Genomic DNA, 22,653 nt, shown 5'->3' with positions numbered 1-22,653 from the left:
TAATTTTTAATTATTTTTTAATACTCTGTAACTAATATATTTAAAAAAGTGATTTTCTCAATAGCAGTTTTAATAGTAATGCCAAAGCAATGCCAAACAGGCTATAAATATTTGTTATTGAACCATCTAACTGAAGTTCTGTTGAAGTATTTAATTTGAAGTATTTAACTGAAGTTCTGTTAGAGTACAAATTTCATTTGAACAAAAACGCTATTAAGTAAACAAATTTTTTCAGGTTTTGAATCTTCTAATATTTGTTCCTAATGTTTGGATATAAAAAAAAATTGAAGCATTTTTTCAAAGAATTTTTAGAATGGTATCATTGATGTTTCTGAGGATTTAACCCAAAATCGTTCAGAGTGGAAAAAGCGAATCCATATAGCCGATCCCAAATTTTTGGGATAAAGGCTTAGTTGAGTTGAGTTGAGTATCATTGGTGTTTCTGAAAATAAATTCCGCTATGATCATAGAGCAACACTGATGAGCAACACTGAATCAAAAAGTATCAGGGTTCACTCAAATACAAATACGGTGGAAGTGTTTTTCTATTTAAATATTGAATGGGAAAAAAAACATATAATATTGGCTACTTCCTGGAATATTTAGGTAACAGGTAGAGTTTAGAATTATTTATAATTTGAAAGCTTAGTTGTCATTCCTTTTGGAATGTTGATTTGGAATTATGTGGATTAGGTGATATGCCTTCTATCGAACTTACCTCCAAAACATTTTAATAACAAGGAGAGGAAAAGAACAAAGAAAATGAACCAAAAGTCATGTTGCAGAGCAGGTGAGAACCATCCATACACTTGACTGTGGAGCAAGTTTTCTAGCTGCTCCTAATCCACTGGAATGTGTTATTTCAGCAGATTCAGCTGAAATGCTAATGGGCTAAATTTGACTAAAAAAATACATTTTCATCATCAGAACATTTTAGTCATAAGTAAATGATAGAAATTTAAATCACCCGGCAAAAAGCCATTGTTGACAAAAGGATATAAGAACTTGAAGCCTGTTTTGGTCAAGCTCGTTACTGGAACGATAATGATGTGATTGTAAAATTGTAGTTGAATCTTCCAAGCATTATGGCCTGCATTATATAGTTCACGTGGCATGTTTTTGTCAAAAGGTTCCATAAAAATAAATGTTTTTGATGAACCCATTAAGCATATTAGGTGATTTATTTTGGATGGCGGGTGTTTAATGCGGAAAGAGCCGCAGCTTTTGAAAGTACTGCACGCAGCTTTTCTTTTTATCGGTATATTATTATTATTGTTCTGTTAATTGTTTTTTTTTTAACCAACATTAATCTTTTATTATTTCTCGATCTAATAATATTGATTTTAGTTAATTACACCATTAAGTGCATATGATACAGATGATGTCAAGTAATCAAAATCCAAAAGTATAGGAACAACTGTAAAAATGACAAGCCAAGCAAGGAACAGCTAGTGCTTAGTTGAATATGATGCAAGAATTAACTCTCAGAAATATGGTAATTAGTGACTAAGCTTAATGTGAAAGAGGCCCATTATGGAGAATACGCGCCAGACTTTTGTCTCCAACCATTCCTTTTACCTTCTCTGGAATTTCTTGCATCAACAACTGGTGGGTTCCACTCATACCTGCAGAAGGTACTAATCAGACTAGTGTAGGTTGATCAGATGACATATGGGAAAGCTTGTTGTTGACCCAGCACAGAATCAACGGCCAAGAAGGGTACAAATTTCTTCACCACCATACCATGGACAACGCTCAAATTAATCGAGAAGGTAATGTGTATTTATGGATGTTCAGTGGAAAAAGTCAACCATGGCGTTGGTGCCACAGAGCTAGAACCATGAAAGAAAGGGGACCTAATAGACCCACAAATTAACAGGACCCCTCCATTTTTCCTTTTCGGGCCAGAGCAGCAAAAATGTGCAATCAAGAACAGCAGCCACCAAACATGGCAGGAAGTTCAAAATTGTAATTACCATGTTTCTGTTAATAAATGACTTATAAAATAGGACAACGTAAAAAAAAAAAAATAAAGAGAAGACATTTCTTCAGCAATCACCGCATCACCAACTGGTGTTAAGACCCTGTTTGGCTTCTCGAGTCAAGAGTCACCGTTCAGTACATTAAGAGTTTTCTTTATTAATTCAAGCCACAGGACACATTAATCACCATTGAAAGATATGGATAATAAAAAATTCGGTGTGAATCGGACGGCGGAATTAAAAAAAAACCTTTACCATGAGCGGGCGGTGTAGAAGATTAGTCTTTGTTTGGTTTTGTGTATTTTATATTTCAACACGCTTTTTACTTGTTGTTCTGGTATACTTAACGCCGTTGTTTACTGCTTCACTAGAGAAAAGGGTTAACCTTTTTCTCTTTTGTCAAGCCAATAAAACCAAGCAAGAATTAGCTGTGTATTATCCTCTCTCTCTCTCTCTCTGTTCCTTCTTTCTTTCTTTCTTTCTTTCTTTCTAGTATGGGAAATAGATGTGAAGGGAGTTGATACTGTCAACAGAAAATATGGAAATGTTTAGCAGGTTCTTGCTTGTCTTTTCGCTGTTTATTGTGCTTGTGGAATCGGAATCTAATACTACCTGCAATATTACGGACCAAGAACTGCTCTTTAAGGCTTTCAAGTCTGTTTCTGGTTTCAATCCTTCTTGGTTCCAACCTGCAGATTCCAACTGTTCTCAAGAAATAAGGCTTTCCTCAAGAAACTTGAGCGGCATCATTTCATGGAAGTATCTCAAGAGCATGTCACAGTTGCAAGTCATTGATCTCTCCAGCAATTCAATTAAAGGTCAAGTTCCAGGTTCGTTCTGGTCTATACCGAGCTTGAAAGAAGTCAATCTGGCTAAAAATAAGATTGGAGGGAGCGTTGGGTTTGAACCTAACCCGGGAAATGATTCATTTTCCTCGATCAAAGTGCTGAATCTCTCAACCAACAGGTTCACCAACTTGGGTAAAATCTCCTGTTTTGCAAATTTACAAATTCTTGATCTTTCACGCAATAATATTGGTTCTTTGCCTTCTGGGTTCACTAACCTGACCAAGTTAAAGTCGCTTAACATTTCAAGCTGCAAAATTTCAGGCAATATAAAAACTATATCAGGTCTTCATTCATTGACATCTTTAGATGTCTCAAACAACAACATGAGTGGTACTTTTCCTTCTGATTTTCCTTCACTAGATGGCCTCGAGTTCTTGAATGTTTCACTGAATAACTTCACTGGAATTGTTCACTCTGACGAGACCAACAAATTTGGAAAATCTGCTTTTCTTCACGTAGGTGGTTTCAATTTCACTGCCTCCAAAACCCCATCAAAAACCCCAAGCAATCCCATCAAGCCACAATCAAAAGAAACCCCACCTCACATCAACAGCATCCCAAAACACTCATCACTCAACAAAAACACCGCCAGGAAAATCAAATCCAAATCAAAATCAAAGACTAAAACGTTAATCATCTGTGTGTCATCGGTATCAGCATTTCTGCTTGTATCTATTGCTATTTGTGCCTTGTGCATGCACAGGAGAAGAAAGATTGCCACCAGAAACAAATGGGCAATCTCAACACCAGTAGTCCAATTCCCTTTCAAGATGGAGAAATCAGGGCCGTTCAGTTTCGAAACGGAGTCGGGCACATCATGGGTGGCAGACATCAAAGAACCAACATCAGCCTCAGTGATAATGTCCTCCAAGCCGTTGATGAACCTGACTTTCAAAGACCTAATAGCAGCCACCTCACACTTCGGTAAAGAATCTCTACTTTCAGAGGGCAGGTGTGGACCCGTTTACCGAGCTGTCCTACCAGGAGACGTCCATGTGGCAATCAAAGTATTAGAGAACGCAAGAGACATCGACCATGACGAAGCGGTGGCCATATTTGAAGATCTTTCGAGGCTGAAACACCCAAACCTGTTACCCCTGTGTGGGTACTGTATTGCAGGCAAGTTTTTATTTTTATTATTATTATTTTTTGTTAAAAGCTTTCAAGGGCCGTTCTTGACCTGGCAGTTTTTAGACGCAAAGCATTAAATGGCCTCACGGGTTGGAATTAAATTCAAATTTTCGGTGTCGTGCTCGGTAGATATCTTTGCATAGAGACTAAAGAGTATAGACTTGTCACGTAAATCTAACACTAGTCATTATTACACAGTTGCAGATTTTGCTGTCTCGTGTCTCTTCACTTCCTTGAATCCGTCCATAGATTTTGGAACTTGTTTTACTCTCTGTCTCTACTCTCGTGGCCCTTGATAAATTAGATATTTGGCTTCAAATTTTTAATTTTTCGTGTATACACTGAAATTTAAATTTAAGAAGACTTCAATACCTGATTTCAATATTCCATTGTGGAAATATAATATGGTTGGTCATTGTATAAAAAGCTGTTTAATGATTAAGTTGTTGTGAGTTTTCATATCACCCAAAAGAAGAAAGGAAAAGATAAACGACCTGAAATGGTCCCATTAGATTAGATTACGAAGAAAAGAGCAACAAGAATCGGTCCCATTTGGTTTCTTTACGTGAAATTTAGTGTCCAAACGAAATAACTTACATGGAAATTTAATACCCGGTGACAGGCAAATGCTGTCACCGTTTCAATTTTTTTTTTTTTTAATTTTGTTTGTTGATTAATTCATATATGCATATCAGGTAAAGAGAAGCTGGTTCTATACGAATTCATGGCCAACGGAGATCTGCACCGCTGGCTCCATGAGCTTCCTACCCTCGAACCCAATGTGGAGGACTGGAGCACCGACACCTGGGAGCATCAGAATATATCTGGGTCCCACGTCGCTTCTCCTGAAGAAAAAACTAATTGGCTCACGCGCCACCGAATTGCCGTCGGCGTGGCTCGCGGGCTTGCTTACCTCCACCATGCTGGCTCTGTACACGGCCACCTCGTCGCATCCAACATTCTCCTCTCTGATACCCTAGAGCCAAGAGTAGCTGATTTCGGCCTCAGAAATATCTGTCCGAAAAAGAAAAATATCAGAGCAGACAGCGAAGATTGCGGGGTTGAGTTTGACGTATACTGTTTCGGGGTTTTGTTGATAGAGTTACTGACGGGTAAGCAAGGGAACGAAGAGAGTGTTGGATGGGTGAGAAGACTAGTGAGAGAAGGGAGTGGTGCAGACGCTCTTGACTCGAGATTAACAGTGGACGGTGACTCATTGAGTGAGATGATCGAGTGTCTTCGTGTTGGTTACTTATGTACGGCGGAATTGCCTGGAAAGAGGCCAACCATGCAGCAAGTTCTGGGTTTGCTAAAGGACATTCATCCAGAGTTGAACTGAGTTTCAGTGAGTCAGCCGAGTCAAGTTTTCTAAACCTGGGCAGTGGAAGGACAATGCCTGGTTTTTGTTGGAATTGGGGAGAGTTCAGGCAATTTGAGTTTTGGGAAAATGTTCACGCGCTGCATAGTGAATGGGATTGGAAATTAATTTAATTTTGCAAGAAGACCATATCTTGTTGTCTTTCTATTTAAAAAAAAAAAAAAAAGTTAATCTGGTGAATGGTTATGTATAGAAAAAAAAAATAAAGAAAAAAAAAGTTCCAAATTCCAAAAGAAAAAGTGGAAAGGAAAAAAAAAAAAGGACAAAAGGATGTGGGGGTATGGTAAGATGACTTGGCAGAACAATACGCCAGAGAATCCCACTTATTATTTGTCTTATCTATTGCCATCACCAACTAGTTTTCATATTATCTCTAAGCTTTATCAATTTTTTTCTTTATGATTTGCTTTATTGCTTTGGTTGTTTTTATTTTGTGAAATTAAATTTCTTTTTTTAAAAAAAGAAAAAACAGAACATGTCATTTTCTTATTTGCGTGCTTGAGTTGCCATGCCCATGGCTTAGTTGGAAGCATAATTCAGGAATCAGGCTCGTCTTTGGATTCCTTTTCTCATTAATGGGCAAATCGTACAAAGTGCAATTTTTGACACGTTAACGCATTTACGGGTTGTCAAACTTTGTTGGCTTATTTTGTTGTCTATGCTTGACATCCACTTTGGAAAATATTTCAATATTATTAAAATAAAATAATTTATTAATTTTTAGTTCACTTTTATAAGAAAATCTGAGTTCTTGGTCGATGTATAAATTTTCTTCAGTGTTCTGTAAATTCTCTCGCATCCTAATACAAGATAAAACAAAACGATCCTTGCTAGTCGAAGAAAAGAGGAAAGGAGTTTCTATTGCAACAGAATTCGAGATTTGCATGGGAGAAGACGCAAAGACTTTATTAAGCCAAAGAAGAGATCATCCTAGCTATTAGAAAATGTCATTATCTACTTTTATATGAATTATTAGTATTTACGAGACTTTTCCTAAGCAAGTCATTCTCAGAGAGAGAACACGAATGACCCCCTCCATTTACTTTTGCAGACTCAGACTTACTCATCAGCACAATATATCCTCTAAAGTTGAGACATATCAAAAAGTTGGATGGAACCCCACGCTAAGAGACATGCAATCAAAGCTTCAAGAAACAAAAGCGAAAGAAACTTCACTGAGAATACTTTCCTTCTCTATCTTGAGAACAGTGAAAGAAGATAGCGGTGGTCATGTATATACAAAACTGCAATGATGCCGTGCCCCATGTAACTTTTCTTTTGGATTCAAACTCATAATCTTATAATTTTATGACTTTCCTAACAATGTATCAAAACTCATTAACGGATTATAGATTTGGTTAAATAGCTAAAGGTAATGATAACTTGGAAGTTTAGATATTTTTTCTGTATGAATGCCTAATCTTGCATTGGAAGGTTGGAAATTTAATTAGTAATTAATGTTTTGGTGGTATCTAATCTATGTTAGGAATACCAACTTGCACCTAGATCTGAAACTGTTAGTTATGTTCTTCTATTTCGTATAGAAAAAAGGGTTATTGAGTGTAATGATTTCCAAAAAATTGGGTACGTTTATAGTTCAAATTCATTACTTTTGATTAGTGATTGATGTGGCCAAAGTTAGCTCTCAAACATGCATTTTTATTTACTGGAAGATGAAATGTCTTTTCTTTCAGTTTCCTAGTTTCGACTATAATTCCTTGGTTGAATTGAAAATACCACCATCCAAGTTTTTAAATGTGCTCTTTATATTAAATACAGCTGTTTTATTAGTTTATATAATAATTTAAAGTAAAAATATTAAATAAAAATGCTATTAAATTAACTGTTAAATATAAAAATAATGATATTTATTGACGCGAGTTTGATAAGTACATAATTTATTAATTTTACTTTCATTATTTTTAGTATTTTTAATTTTTTTATGCTTAATTCAGTTTGTTAGGCATTTCGTATCAATTAGGCATGATCTTAATGAGTTTTTAGAATAATGGCATTAAATTTAAGAATTTTCAACATCTTTTTACCTCGACCTTTGTTTGATTTTTCAGGTGTTTCTAAAGTTGTGGGTCTCCAAATCCAATGCTGTTTAATTTATTGAAAAGCTAAGTCAGAGCACTACAAATGACAAAGAAGTACCAAAGCCCAAATCAATTTCCAAAGTTGTCAAAATTAGCTATAGATCTATTACAAAAGCCCACACTTGATGTGTCACGATCAGTTTTAGGATTTATTTTATATCTGGAGCTCCGGGCATCCAAATGAAGCAAAATCAGGCCTAATTGAACTTTAAGAACCACCTCTACAATTTTTATGAGGGGTTGAAGACAAAATTATATCGTTTTTGTGGTTAAAAATGGCAATGAAGTCAAATTTATGGGCTGAATACTCTGTCAGAACTAATTTCGGTTTTTGGCCCATAAATTGGGCTGTAGACCTCCGATTTGGGCAAATGAATACTCGTTGGAAAGCTAAGAAGTAGGGTTACAACTTTCCTGAAGAAGTCAGAGACAGAATCGCAAGGGAAGTGGCTGAAAATTGGCCGTGATTGTTGAGTAGAGAATCTGTCTTTTTGAATTTCAAAAATTTTTCAAGTTTGGTTCTTATCTGTGGACTAGGTTTTTTATTATAAAGATCATCTTTGGTAGCAGGAGAGACAGATATTATTCATTCACGCCTTCAAGACCTCCATTCATGTTCATAGTTTTAGATTTCTCCATTTTATTTTTATTTTGTAAGCCACGAACATGAGCGGCTAAGTTTTAAAATTCAGTTCAAGGGATTATAGTTTTTATGCATGATTTGTGAGATCAGGTTCTTAATTTAAATTATGCCTTTTTGAATATTTATTATTTCCTGATTTCATTGTTTTTGATCTGTTGAATGATTTACTAAAAATGTCTATTAGTTAATTGTTTGATGTGATTAATTACTAGTTCATCTTTATAATCCGTAATTGTTGTGTAATATTGAATGTGAGTAGCAATTAGGTTTTATTGCTTATGATCCAAATTTTCGATAATAACCTAAGAAAACAATAAGGTGAACTAAATGATTTATGCTTTATAAATCATTGTTCAGCTTAACTACTTCCTATTCTTAAGGCAATTATTAAATTGATGAGGATTGCTTAATACCAATTCAGTTAATAATTAGAGTCAATAAGAGTGTTGGGCTCAAATTGATGAGTATAGGGAAGTTAGGAGTTTTACTTCGCTGTTTGGTAAATCTACGTTAAGTATTTAATAAGAGATAATTATATTTATTTTGTCTATAATCAAGTCATGCATTAAAATATGAATTACCTTGAAGTGAAATTTGTTTAAATTGAGAATTTTATACCAAAATTTAGTTCTTTAATTTATGAACTTGATTTTTTCTAATTGAGTGTTACAACCCTCCTCACATTTTCTTTTTTTTTTTTTTCTATTACACAAGTATACAAAATTTAGTAATTCAGTCTTTAGGGTTCGACCTGGATTACCACTTATTGCATTTGTTCAGAAAATATTTCATTACTAGTAATTTCAGTTAATTTTTAGTGGAATCGACAACCATCAGAGTCAAAACGTTTCTTTAATAGAAAGTTAACTTATTCATTAATCATTCTTTCAATCTCTAAACATTAATATAAATATCATACCATTAAATATTATGAATAAGAGAGTAGTATTTTGAATAGGGTCAAAACACTGAGCGTCTTAAAAATTATTGTTAAATAGGGACTAAATGGATTTTAAAATTATTTATCAATAATTTTGCTAGTTACTATGTTCTATCTATATCTGGCAAAAAAAAAAAGTTTTAATTAATTAATTAATTAAACATTGATTTGAGTTTAGTTATATTGTGATTGAATGATCATTTATGGCCGGGCCGAAACGCTGGGCTAAGGTATTATGGGCTGAAATGGTTTATCAAGTTTGGGTTAAAATTGAAGCTTCGTTGATGACCCAAATCCAAATTCTCAAACCAACTGAGTCTCTAATGGGAAACTGACCATTCGCAGAAACGCTGCTTATACTTGTTCTGTTCAGAAATCTCCCCCCAGATTTGATCTGTTATCCTAATTCTAGCACTTTTTTGTCTTTTGGGTGACGGGAATTCTCCAAATTTTGTTTTTGGGCGCTTGAAATCGGAAACCCTAACCCTAAATTTCAAAAATCATGGCGTCGAGGAAGAAACAGTCAGAAGGAATCGCTTTACTCTCCATGTACAACGATGAAGATGATGAAGATATGGAAGATCTCGATGACCAGCAACAACAGCATGAAGAGCAGCAACAACAGCATGAAGAAGACGAGCTGCTGGAAGATCAGAACGATTATAGGGAATCAAACGAGACGGGACCTGATTCAGTTAACGATGCAATGGTTACTGATGACTTGCCTAATGAAACATCAGAACATTTAGAAACGTCACAACCTATTGAAATGAATAATACTGTTATTGAGTCAGAAGCTGTAGAAAATGAAGGTACTACTAATGTTCTTGCAGAAGATGATTCATTGGATAAATTTCTTCCCCCACCATCAAAAGACAAGTGCCCAGAGGAGCTGCAAGTAAGTTCCTTTTTATTTGTCATCTATGGTATCTCTCAGGAGCATGCCACCTTCGGTGTTTTTATACATCCTTTTCGGGGTAACTTTGTTTCCATAAGTAGTTGTGGTGTGTCTTTCTATAGTTGTTGCTATGAATATTCTCATAAACTGCCTTGATTGAGCAATGCAGTGTTACTTCAATTGTGAAATTTGCTTTATTTGTTTCGAAACTAAACTTGAGATCGACTGATTTTGCCAGGTCACAATAGTAAACTACGGTTTCTGATACTTAAGATGCTTTGTTAGTTCAATGTGACTGATTTCTGCGTATATAGTCATTCAGTCATTAATTAGCACGTCTTACATCCTCTGATGTATTGTCTCCTTTTCTTGTTATGTCACTTGCAGAGGAAAATAGATAAATTTCTTGCTTTGAAGAAGGTTGGCAGAAGCTTCAATGCAGAAGTCCGCAATAGAAAGGATTATCGAAACCCTGACTTCTTGCTGCATGCAGTTAGGTATCAAGATATTGATCAGATTGGGTCTTGCTTCAGTAAAGATGTATTTGACCCTCATGGATATGACAAAAGCGACTTCTATGATGAAATAGGTTAACAACAGTTCCTCATGCAATTTTCCCTCCGTTTATTTTAAAGATGTAACTGTAGGGTGTGTAACTCGTTTTAGCTAATGTGGGTTTTAGTAAGTTTGATTTTGTGATTTGGTCAAAGTTTTTACAGTTAACTGAAATGAGCTGTGTTTTGTGGTCAAGAGTAATGGAAGTAGTCTAGACTCTAGAATTTTTCTTTTGCTATGTTACTTTCTAATTCTGGATAGTTATGAAAGTTACCTGAAAACGGAACAAACTACCAAAGTGGTCTTATCATCTTGCAGTTTTTGCTAATTCTGATAGTAGGGCTGTGTCGACATCGGGAATCATAAAATTTTTTCTTTGACGTTGTGATTATAGAAGTGAAATTAGTTCATGTTGCCTGACTTTTTCCAGAATGCATATGTTACGAAGCCTTAAAAAAAATTCCCAGCTGTTAATCACATGCTTTATAGATTTTTGCTTGGCTTTGATATTACTTGGATATATTTTGCTTGGTCAAACTTATGTCCTACCTGGTTTGGGTTCATTTAACTTTTTCATACCTTTCTTCTCATATTTTGAGTTTTGTACTCAAACTCAATTATCTCATTAATTGTAGGTTTCTAATATGTGTCCAACACAAGTACTTTGGCGTAAAGCAAAAAGTTGAAGTAACAGGGGTTGGTCCATAGGATAAAAATCTTCTCTTTACACAGCAATTGCTGGTTTTTTTTCAAAGTCATCTATGATGCTGTCTACTTGTTGCATTTTTTTTCAAATGTAATTTATTGCCATTGACATTTATTTTTGCAAAGCAGAAGCTGATATGAGACGTGAAAAGGAGAGGAAGGAACAAGAGCTGAAGAAGAGTCCTAAGGTTGAATTTATTTCTGGAGGAACTCAGCCTGCTCAGGTTGCGGCCCCACCAAAGTTTAGCCTGCCTATTCCAGGTCCAAAAACCATCTTCTGTGAATGTGGTTGATGACTTTAACTTCACAAGTGCATTTTTTATTTTGCATGTATCAATGTTTTATTCTTAAATTGAGTCATATTTGTCATTTCAGTTGCTGCTCCTAGTGGGTTGCATTCTGCATCAACCACAGCTGATGCAGTTGTTCGGGATGGTAGACAGAACAAGAAGTCAAAATGGGATAAGGTTTACTTTCTCTTCATACAATACAAAGAAACTGAGAGGGAAAGTTTTTTAAAACTACAGCTTTAACCTTGATATTCTGTAGGACAATTCACCAATGAAGCATAACAAGTTTATTTATAGATTTTTCTTTTAATCTCTCAAAATAATTTATAGATTTTTCTTTTACTCCAAATTTGGAGACAGTACTTTCTGTGAACCCTAAGGGAAATTTTTAATTATTTTTCCACTCACTATCCTTTGCCCTTACTTTTGTTTTCCAAAGAAAGTAAAATAATTTTCTCTTCTTATTTTCCCCCATTTATTTTTCTTTTATTTTTCTCTCTTCCCAAACATAGCAAGCATTTAGATACTTTTGGTATTGGTTGAATCACCATTCTGAACTTTCTATTTGTTTCAGGTCGACGGTGATGGAAAAAATCTTCTACCAACTGGTGGACAGGATTCTTTAACCACAGTGGCAGCCCATGCAGCACTTTTATCTGCTGCTAATGTTGGTGCTGGATACACAGCTTTTGTGTAAGTTTTCTTGTATTAATTATTATTTATCACCTTTCTATGAATCTTTAGCTCCCCTCTTGATTCCATTGCTTTGGACATGTATGTATATTGGGCTATTACATGCATCATTCTCTCCTTGAGTTGTTTGAAAATTTTTTTCCTTCAATTTATTCTTGATATCTAACTCTTCCCAGTGCCCATAATGTGGGAAGCCTTTTGCACTGGAAACCCTTAATGTGTTCTGGATAAGTTAGTGGTTCTATTACATTATAATTCCAATGAAGTTTTGTGAACGGGATCCATTTAATTGGTACTATGTATAAGAAAAGATTTAAAATGATTGCTTGCCTATTAATCTCTTAGGGTATCTCTTCAATATGGAGATTTGTTAGTGACATATGTTTTGATGTATCTTGATCCCTTATAGATATGTGAGATGTTTGGAAAATTTAGAATTGCTAAGTTGGATGGTGATGTATTATTTAAATTATTTGGATTTCAGTTAAAGAAATTATTAATTTTAATATCATTAAACACTTACGTTGCAGGCAGCAGAAACGGCGAGAAGCAGAAGAAAAAAGATCCAGTGAAAAGAAGTTGGAGAGAAGATCTTGAGCCTGTTCATTGTAATTCTTGGCAGAAACACCTAGACACCTATTAGAGGAAGGAATAGGCAACCTTGCTCCACATTTTTTCACTTAACTAATGTCTATGAATGAAAATAATAGTCAACTGTGCGGTACAGTCAAATTTGTAATTTCAATCTTGAGGTTCAATGTAATATATCAAACAGCATGAGTTGAAACAAATGTGCTTAGCTCAAATTTCAGATTGGTATAATTTTTTTGCATTGGATCGAGTCTAATGGGATATTGGATTAACTCATGCAGCGCTTGAGAGTAGTTCTTAACAGTAAATGCAATTTGTAAGAACTGCGCAGAAAATCTTAATACAACATTTGTATCCAAGTTTCTATATTTATATTTTTGTTTGATGTCTGTAATCCACTAGGCGCTTTGCTTATGCCTCGTGGATGATGTGATTGTGTTCCGTTGAATTGGTGGTGGGTTTTTGGTGCCTAGCCTTTTTTCCACCTCTCTCGAGCTGAGCTCCCTTGACCTGTGTCCTAATAAAAAGCCAAATTTCGCAGGAAACACGCACTCAACTATAAAGATGCGTCAACAGAAAAGTGATCCTTTTGAATTGGGCATTAATACGTACTCACAATGGACCCTTGGAAAATCAAAATCAACCTTTGCGTGCCCATTCCAAAGTTGTAGCCGAAAGGGTTACCTTTGTGAAATAATTCAAAAGGAGGCATGACCCTATGCTGTCTCCTTCTTAAATTATTCTTCTCTCTTTTGGATGGTATCTTAGCTATCATATTCCTTGCCAGTCTTTTCTTCCTCATTTCATTATCCTTTACTCTGGACACTAATTATTACCTCCACTCTCTTTTCTTATCTATTGCATTATCCCATGATTAGATACCATTGTTTGATGATAATACGATTTTGATTACAGTTTGTGCATTGTTAAAATCTTGGTAAAATATTAGAATATCGTTAAACTCCTAATCCTGTACCATTCTCTATGAAATAGGTTGCCACTGTACCACTAGAGGATATTGCTTTTTTTACTCTAATTATGACTTGAATCCGAAATCTTATGGTTTAGAAGACGATTTGATTACATTGTCCTAAAAGGCACTACTTTTATGTTGTGTGCTCGAAAGTGAAATATGATGCTTTTTGCAAATGGAATGTTTTGAGCAGCTATGCACATGAAGCAGGTTGTTTCTTACAGTTGATTGACTTGATTCTTTTTCTTTAAATGTACTAATTGGAATCCTGCGACATACGATGATTCATTATCTACAGAATAACTACTTTAATGGGTCCTACTCTCCTCTCCTTCCAAACAGCTTTTTCTCTCAAGAATCCTTCCTCTGTGTTCATGGCTGCTGCTCTAACTAGTTTTCCTACTTATGCAAGGAGGACAAAAAAATGAAAAGAGAATTGTTGAGAGTGGGATTTGAACCCACGCCCTTTCGGACCAGAACCTTAATCTGGCGCCTTAGACCAACTCGGCCATCTCAACTTTATTGATGTTATAGCGCTGGTAATATTTAAACAACTTATGAATAAATGATTTTTCTTTCAATTTATATTTAGAGCCTTTTTTTGAATGTCATTCAAACCTTTTTTTTTTTAATTATTTAACTGTTTTGAATTTTTTATAACTAAGTTTGGTTAAATTTAACATAAAATTAATTTTTAACATTTAATATTTAATTAAATATATATATTTTTTATACAATTGGCTTGATTATATTCAAACTTGAAATTTTATAATTTTAAAAATAAATTTAATTATTATTAAATCAAAATTAATTGATAATAAATGTATTTTTTTAATAGCTGTTATAATAGGATTTTTTTTTAAAAAAAAAAAAACTTGCAGAGAAAATATTGTTTATATATTAAATTAAATATTCTTCTTGAAAATAAATGAATAAGAATAAACTGGAAGCATAAATCAAAATTCAATTAATTTTACTTAAAATTTATTTCTGTCTGCAAATCGCAACCAGAACAATTTTCATCTAATGAAACACGAACACGACTATCCATGACAATGGCCAAAGAAAGTAAGAAATGATCCATCGTTTTCCTTCTTCTAAGCAAAATAGAAGAGACAAATATTTTTCTTTTTATTTATTTTATTTTATTATTTATTTTAAGGTGGTAAGTTAGGTCAGTTGAGGTCAGATGTTAAATACCATGAACGTTGCTGCAATTGCAGAAAGCGAAAATTTATAAGCCATATACAGATAGATAGAGCGAGAGAGAGAGAGAGCTCAGATTTCAAAGCCATTTGTCTTTCATTGAAATAAGAGACGTTGGAGATTCGTACTCTGTTCCTTCACACGTTGGGGCCGACTCAGCTTGTTCAGTTCTTTTCTCCAAACCACGCTCTTTATTTTTCTTTAATCTGATCTTAACTTAAAAAAAAAAAAAGGAATGTTGGTTTCGTAATTATTTCAATTATATAAAATTCAAAACAATTTAACTTAAAATTTTAGCTTCTATAGCAATTTATTTTTAACAATATTTATAATAAAATTTGTAAAATATATTTTTATTTTCAGTCATAATATTTATAACAATATTTTTGTATTTCTTGTTAAGTTGTTGAATAATAATTTATTTATATTATTTATTTAAATATTTTATTAATAAAATAAATGATATGATTAATAAATTAATAATTATATATTTATTTAATAATAAAATAAATTATATAATATATTTTTAATAATAATAATTAAATATAATATTACTACACATGTAAGTTACAATTTATTATAAGATGTCAAATTGTACCCAATAATTAAATTAAATAGATCTAAATTAATATGAATTTTGATTAAAAAATAAATAAAAGTTATTTTTAAAAAAATTAAGATTTAAATTTAAAATTACTGAAAATTTATAAATTATTATTTATCCGATTTATAAATAAATTTACATGGAATTTGAATGTTTTTACACATAATAATCTAAAATCATTTTATAATGTAAAGTAATTTAATTAAAAAAAGATTTAAAATGAAATACAATTTCCAAAATAATCCGAATACGTCTCATTTGCCACCTATATTAGAATCGATTAATTTCTATTTTCCCCTAATCTTTTTCTTATACCCAGTTTAGAATTGTATTATAAAAAAAAATAAATAAAATAAAGGAAAAAAAATATATACAAAGGGACCTTATTACAGGGTCCATGCATTAAAATGAAAAAGAGAAGACCCACCAACCTATTCATAACCTTGCATTAGAAAGAGAGATCAGCATTGTTGATGCATAATTAAAATTAAAAAAAAAAAAAAAAGAAGGAAGGTTGGAATAAATTTTTACTCTTTTTATTTTTGGGTTTTTTCGTTTTATGGTAATAAAATCTGTAAAGAAGGGATAAATTTATTATAGGAACAGTGGAGGCAGTAAGCAACGGTAACATGCAGCTTGGAAGTTCCTTAAAGGGCAATTTGGGAACTATAAAAAAGTTAACGGAAACTTTAGTGCTTAAGCAAACCGAAAAGGTGGTAGTAGCAGAGCAAAGAAAGCGCATAGACACGATAGGGAGATAAAAACTCTGCACAAAGCCAAATTTAGTGGGCGGCAAGTGCCAATTTTTTTCTCATTAATTTCTCTCTCACTCTCCTTACTTTCTTCTTCCTTCTTTATTTAAACTTTTCTGCTTTATCTTTCACTTTCAAATTGCATTGGTTTTGATAACCTGCAAAGACCTTGAGAGGACTTCTCTCTCTTTTCTCCCTCTGTGTATCTGTATCTGTCTATTTTTTGATTCATTTAGAAGCATAAACCATTTGAGTTTAGAGGCTTAACAAGAGTTTTGAAGAAGGTAATAGGTAGAGGCGATGGCAGCTCCAAAACCAGAAGAGATAAGTCACCCACCAATGGACCAACTTCAAGGTTTAGAGTACTGTATTGACTCCAACCCATCTTGGGGTATGCTCATTTCTATTATTTTTTTCCCTCTTTTCCTCAAGCTCAATTTTTTTTGCTACCTATATAATTTGGTAATTTATCTCCTTTTCTATTTTTTCAACTCTTGTATGTGAGAGCAGGAGAAGCTATAGCTCTTGGTTTCCAGCATTACATTTTGGCATTAGGAACTGCTGTTATGATCCCTTCATTTCTTGTTCCTTTGATGGGTGGTGATCATGTGAGTCCATTTTTATCTTCTCATTGATACTCGATTAATTACTCATGCTCCTTTCTCTTTTCATTTGCTTGCAGCAAATTGTAACTCTGGTTGTTTGGGCTAATTTTGATTTGCTCAGGGTGATAAAGTGAGGGTGGTGCAGACTCTGCTATTTGTCGAGGGGATCAATACACTTCTGCAGACACTATTCGGGACGCGTTTACCCACCGTGATTGGAGGGTCATATGCATTTATGGTCCCAATCATATCAATCATTCACGACCCTTCCTTGATGAGCATTCAAGACAATCACGTGGTTAGTTTAATTTTTTCTTGGCCCCGTCGTTTGTTTTTTCACCCTCCATTTCCACATTTGCTTTCTTTCACTAGAGTTGGATTCCATTTGCGAGAACATCGAGAGATCTTTTTAGTCAAATGTACGTCTGACCCACTTGCCTAATTAGCTAACTTTCACTATTTACCATGGCAAACTTTTCTTTTTAATGTAAGTCAAGCCACTGTACAATAAATTCAAGCTTCTTAATTGAATGAACAAGTGTAATCAATAAAAGTTCATTAGCTTATGTAGTAAGTGTTCATTGATTGATTACACATCTACAGTGTCATTACATTATTAGATGTGAGAACTTACCAATCCTAATGTATATTAAGAATCGTCCAAATAAAATGCTAGTTCAAGGGTTTGAGGAATATGAATTACATGGTTAAATTTGTTAATCTTTATTAATGGTTTTATTATATGTATGCGTAGAGATTTCTCAACACCATGAGAGCAGTCCAAGGTGCTCCAATAGTATCATCAAGAATAAAGATAATTATTAGATGTGAGATAGAACTTACCAATCCTAAATTATATTAAGAATTATCCAAATAAAATGCTAGTTCAAGGGTTTGAGGAATATGAATTATTATAGGTTAATTTGTTAATCTTTAATGCTTAATGGTTTTATTATATGTATGCGTAGAGATTTCTCAACACCATGAGAGCAGTCCAAGGTGCTCTAATAGTATCATCAAGTATACAGATCATTTTGGGGTACAGCCAATTGTGGGCAATTTGTTCCAGGTACAGCTTTGTCTCGAGTGAAATTCAGTTGCATAAAGAAACGAATTTTTTATTTTTAGTTTGCTGATTTATTGAGCTTATTTGTGACATACCCTTTTCAGGTTTTTCAGTCCGCTTGGAATGGTTCCAGTCATTTCATTAGTGGGTTTTGGTCTGTTTGATAGAGGCTTCCCTGTGGTATCTTTGAATGCCATTGTTTGATGTTCTCAATTGTTCTCAACTACGGAAAATTCTCAAAATTCTCACTCCATTCAATGTGTTTCTTGCTTTGTGAATTTGCATCAGGTTGGACGGTGCGTGGAGATTGGCATTCCCATGCTTATCCTATTCATATCCTTCTCCCAGGTGTTACTACTAACCCCCTCTATCACCCAAAAAAAAAATAATAAAAAAAAAAAATATATATATATATATATATATATTCTATCAGTTTTTAATGCATTAGAATGGTAGAATAAGTAATTTGCATGTCATTAGCATATGTATTAATCCTTATGCTTGTATAGTTATGGCTTTGCTCTCTTCTGGTAGTCATTATGCGAATTCAATGACAAAAATGACTGAAATAAAGACAATTTCTGGGAATTTTATTTATCGTGTCACAAGCCTTGTCTTTTCTGATCATCCCAGTTTAGTTTCTTAGTTTCATCAATCAACCACTAAAGACTATAGAGGACTAATTTTTTTGAATTTTGTTCTGCTGTGAACAGTACTTAAAGAACTTTCAGACAAGACAACTACCAATACTTGAGCGGTTTGCTCTCCTTATATCTATCACAGTGATATGGGCATATGCACACCTCTTGACAGCCAGTGGTGCATACAAACATCGTCCAGAGCTTACCCAAATTAATTGTCGAACGGACAAGGCCTATCTCATTTCTTCCGCTCCATGGTCGGTAACTCAATCCTTTGCTATTTAATATTTGTAGTTATCTAGTGGACTAAAATATAACCACATAAGGGCCTATCTCAGAGAAAATGTGAATATTATATCCCAAGATCCATGTGGCCACAGGGCATTGGCTACAACAGACGTTTCTGCTAATTAATACAAGCTTTGGAAATTCTATTGAATATTTTAGTATTGGCTATAAAAGACTCCTGAAATTTGCTTTTAGGATAAAGATCCCATATCCTCTCCAGTGGGGCGCTCCCACATTTGATGCTGGTCATTGTTTTGGAATGATGGCTGCTGTATTTGTCTCACTGATTGAGGTACTCGTGCAAACTTGATACAATATCTTACTCACTATTGTTCATACAATTAAAATTAAATTTAAGGTCTTTCTCAGTCTACTGGAGCATATAAGGCTGCATCACGTCTAGCAAGTGCCACACCGCCTCCAGCTCATGTGCTTAGCCGTGGTATTGGCTGGCAGGGCATTGGGATTCTTCTAGATGGACTCTTTGGAACATTGAGTGGGTCAACTGTCTCTGTGTAAGTATCTGAGAAATAATATTCTTATTGTTTGTTTGTTCATACTTTGAAAGTTCTCCAATTCATTACTATTGGACTGTAACAGAGAGAATGTGGGGCTGCTTGGAAGTACTCGTGTTGGCAGCCGCAGGGTTATCCAAATCTCAGCTGGTTTTATGATATTTTTCTCAATGCTAGGTAAGTGATACAACTAATTATGTACTCTGATTCTTTGACTCTAGCTCTCTTAACCTATGTTTGGATCCTTAATTGTGCAAGGGAATTGGAGAGAAATTAAACAAGAGAAAAGAAAAGAAAAAAAATTTGATTTACTTTCTATTGCAAGAGAAAAGAAAAGAAAAAAAATTTGATTTACTTTCTATTGCTTGGATAAATTATTAGAATTAGAGAAAAATATAATTTCTGTCTTAAAAGAAAAGAGAGGAAATAACTATTATATTCTTTTCTTTAGTATGTCTATTTTCTTTCTGATATCTATTTCTATTATTTTGTAGAGAGACATTTTAGTATATTACTATAAATTTCTCTCCATTTCTCTCTCTATTTCCTACTATTTTGAAGAGAAAAATAGTGTGGGCTAATTATAAAGGAGAGGAGAAATTCCATTTCTCCTCATTTCTTCTTATCTCTCTTCCTTTCTTTCTTTTACTTGATGTCCAAACAAGGGAATGGAAAGAAATCAAATTTCTTTTCTCTTTTCTTCATTTCTCTCAATCCAAACAAAGCATTAGGTTTGACAAATTTTCTTAATTTTGGCAGGAAAATTTGGAGCTTTATTTGCATCAATACCCTTCCCCATATTTGCTGCAGTGTATTGTGTTTTGTTTGGTCTTGTTGGTGAGTGTTTGCAGTTTCTTTTAATATCACCTTGTGTATTATATTCTTTCTATTAGTATCTAATATTTCTCATGTCGTTGTTATGCTCAGCTTCGGTGGGCTTGTCATTTTTGCAATTCACAAACATGAACTCGATGAGGAACCTTTTCATCACCGGAGTTGCATTCTTTCTCGGTTTGTCCGTCCCTGAGTACTTCAGAGAATACACAGCCAAGGCCTTTCATGGCCCTGCTCATACTCGAGCTGGATGGGTAAATTTTCAGACTGTCCTGTTCAAAAAGCAGTGTTTAATAGTTTCTGAAATGTGAAATGTATAAACAACCTTACAATCTTTTTCTTTGGTGTGCAGTTCAATGATTTTCTGAACACCATCTTCTTCTCATCCCCAACTGTTGCATTGATTGTTGCTGTTTTCTTAGACAACACGCTTGACTACAAGGACAGTGCTAGAGATAGAGGAATGACATGGTGGGTAAGATTCCGGTCATTTAATGGAGACAGCAGGAATGAGGAGTTTTACACCCTTCCCTTCAACCTCAATCGTTTCTTCCCTCCATCATGAAGTGGCTCCGTCACCAAAGAAAAATGTTAGAGGAAAAACATCATTTCCAGATAAGGATATTTATGGTGATTGCAGCTGCAATGAAGAAGAGTGTAAAGATCCAAATGTTTTTCTTGCAGAGAAAATGGCCTTTTCTTCCCCTTTTTCATTGGTTTATTATGTATATGACCCTGGGCTTTCGAGTATTAACATTGATTGCTTTTGGAACTTTCGAGTATTAACATTGATTGCTTTTGGAACTGCGGTTGAAAATAACATTTTCTTACATGTATTGATTAAAAGTATTAAAAATTAAATTTAATATATTTTACTAACAAAAAATTAAAATAAAATTTTCCAAACTATTAAAAATAGTACTTTTTTTTAAATATATATTTTTTTAACCTTGAAACCCAATGCCAACCATGGGATAACAAGTGGAAGGCATATTTTAAATCTATGTTGTTGTATATGCAATCACTGAACTCAGTTGAACAAATGAATAATGACACCAGCCAATCAGCAATCTCACAAGGATGCTGCATTGTTTGCTGATGAAAATTGTATTCAGGGCACCTTGGCTGTCATTAAATGCTTCAACCAAAACCGGACACGCACCCCTTCGATCATCTTTCTTATTCTATCTTCAAAACTATTCCATCCTATAGTGCTGTTCTCTGACAAAATTGCAGCTAGCCTCTTGTTGTTAGGCCTCAAGTTTGGGGCATGTCCACCAGCATATGTCCGGAAACCAGACACTAGGGATGACCATTGACTCCCAGAATCAGTCATGGCAAAGACATCAGAAGTCGCACAAGCAATAAAGTCCAGTGCAGCCATCTGCATCCAAAGAAATTCTCCACTAAATTATAGTCCATTTGGATGCTGTTAAAAAAGTACCGTTTTAGAAGATGTTGAAAACACACCCAACATTTATAGTATCGGAAAGCTAATTTACCTGTGAAGAGAAATTCCTAAAAGGTGCAAGTTCACTAGCTGCGAGGAGAGTTTCCTTTGTGACAAAATTAGGGTAGAGGCTGGTGAAAGGATACATACTAGACTCTCCACCATACATATGAGAACCAGCAAGATAAATGTAAGTTCCACGTTTAAACCCAAGACCAGCATGAACAATGGCAGCCTCTTATGGTGTCAATGGGAATCTTCCTTACTTTCTTAATTCTGATGGAGAGATAAGCCTGTGGGTATCAATAAAGACAGAAATTCAAGTTAGAGTTAATTAGGGAAGATACAAAAAGGAAAGCCAAGTGAACTCCTTTTTGGAGTTTTTCAACCGTACAATATATATAAACTTTTAATATATTTTATTTTTATATTTTTTTATTTTCATTATTAATAATAATTAATAAATACATATTAAATATAATTCATTAGTTTTATTATATGTAACTTTAATTTGTAATTTTCTACTTGCTAAGTAAACTTTTAATGCATTTTATTTTTATTTTTTAATTATATATGTACATGATTATCCATTTTTTTTTATATTTCTTAGTAATAATTTGACAATAAAAAATTATATAAAAAATATTTTAAAATCAAACCAAACTAAAGTATTGTTTTTTCTTTTTACAATCATGTATAAATAATTATATGAAATTAATAAATATAATAATTAAAAATATAAAAAAAATTAAAGTGGCATTCTTTAATTTTATATAACAATAATCTAAAAATTTTAAAACCTACAAATAACTATGTCTTTATAATTGATTAATAAGAGATTATCATGGAACTGTGAAAAGTGGCACATTTAAACTTTTAATACATTTTATTTTTATTTTTATTTATATTTTATTATTATTAATAATTAATATATATACATTAAATAAAAAAATATTAGTCTTATTA

The 22,653-nt window shown here is 33.7% G+C and overlaps 3 protein-coding genes and 1 non-coding gene across 5 annotated transcripts; 3 read left to right on the top strand and 1 right to left on the bottom strand.

The window, feature by feature from the left end:
* The first annotated feature begins 2,115 nt into the window (after positions 1-2,115).
* On the top strand, positions 2,116-5,738 carry LOC110649774 (calmodulin-binding receptor kinase CaMRLK). 2 transcript variants are annotated; one of them, XM_021804481.2, is made up of 3 exons: positions 2,116-2,537; positions 2,678-3,949; positions 4,657-5,738. In XM_021804481.2, the coding sequence occupies exons 2-3, from the start codon at positions 2,755-2,757 to the stop codon at positions 5,298-5,300; spliced, it is 1,839 nt and encodes a 612-aa protein (XP_021660173.1). In that variant the 5' UTR covers positions 2,116-2,537; positions 2,678-2,754; the 3' UTR covers positions 5,301-5,738. The 2 variants fall into 2 exon arrangements, with proteins under 2 accessions (XP_021660173.1, XP_021660166.1); XM_021804474.2 differs by having other exon boundaries at positions 2,116-3,949.
* Positions 5,739-9,322: 3,584 nt separating this feature from the next.
* LOC110652589 (uncharacterized) lies at positions 9,323-12,994 on the top strand. The gene is made up of 6 exons (XM_021808203.2): positions 9,323-9,919; positions 10,307-10,508; positions 11,309-11,440; positions 11,555-11,646; positions 12,044-12,162; positions 12,693-12,994. The coding sequence occupies exons 1-6, from the start codon at positions 9,524-9,526 to the stop codon at positions 12,757-12,759; spliced, it is 1,008 nt and encodes a 335-aa protein (XP_021663895.2). The 5' UTR covers positions 9,323-9,523; the 3' UTR covers positions 12,760-12,994.
* A 1,169-nt stretch (positions 12,995-14,163) lies between these two features.
* Positions 14,164-14,244, bottom strand: TRNAL-AAG (transfer RNA leucine (anticodon AAG)). Its single transcript has one exon. It is a non-coding gene; the product is annotated as a tRNA-Leu (tRNA).
* A 2,034-nt stretch (positions 14,245-16,278) lies between these two features.
* On the top strand, positions 16,279-21,006 carry LOC110649730 (nucleobase-ascorbate transporter 2). Its single transcript, XM_058140340.1, has 13 exons — positions 16,279-16,679; positions 16,799-16,896; positions 17,015-17,191; positions 17,862-17,962; positions 18,064-18,139; positions 18,248-18,307; positions 18,673-18,857; positions 19,084-19,180; positions 19,258-19,403; positions 19,489-19,580; positions 20,163-20,240; positions 20,331-20,491; positions 20,590-21,006. The coding sequence occupies exons 1-13, from the start codon at positions 16,589-16,591 to the stop codon at positions 20,800-20,802; spliced, it is 1,575 nt and encodes a 524-aa protein (XP_057996323.1). The 5' UTR covers positions 16,279-16,588; the 3' UTR covers positions 20,803-21,006.
* Positions 21,007-22,653: the final 1,647 nt, after the last annotated feature.

This window comes from Hevea brasiliensis, chromosome 18, assembly GCF_030052815.1.
Source record: "Hevea brasiliensis isolate MT/VB/25A 57/8 chromosome 18, ASM3005281v1, whole genome shotgun sequence".
NCBI lineage: Eukaryota > Viridiplantae > Streptophyta > Magnoliopsida > Malpighiales > Euphorbiaceae > Hevea > Hevea brasiliensis.
This window is presented reverse-complemented; position numbering and strand designations above follow the sequence as displayed.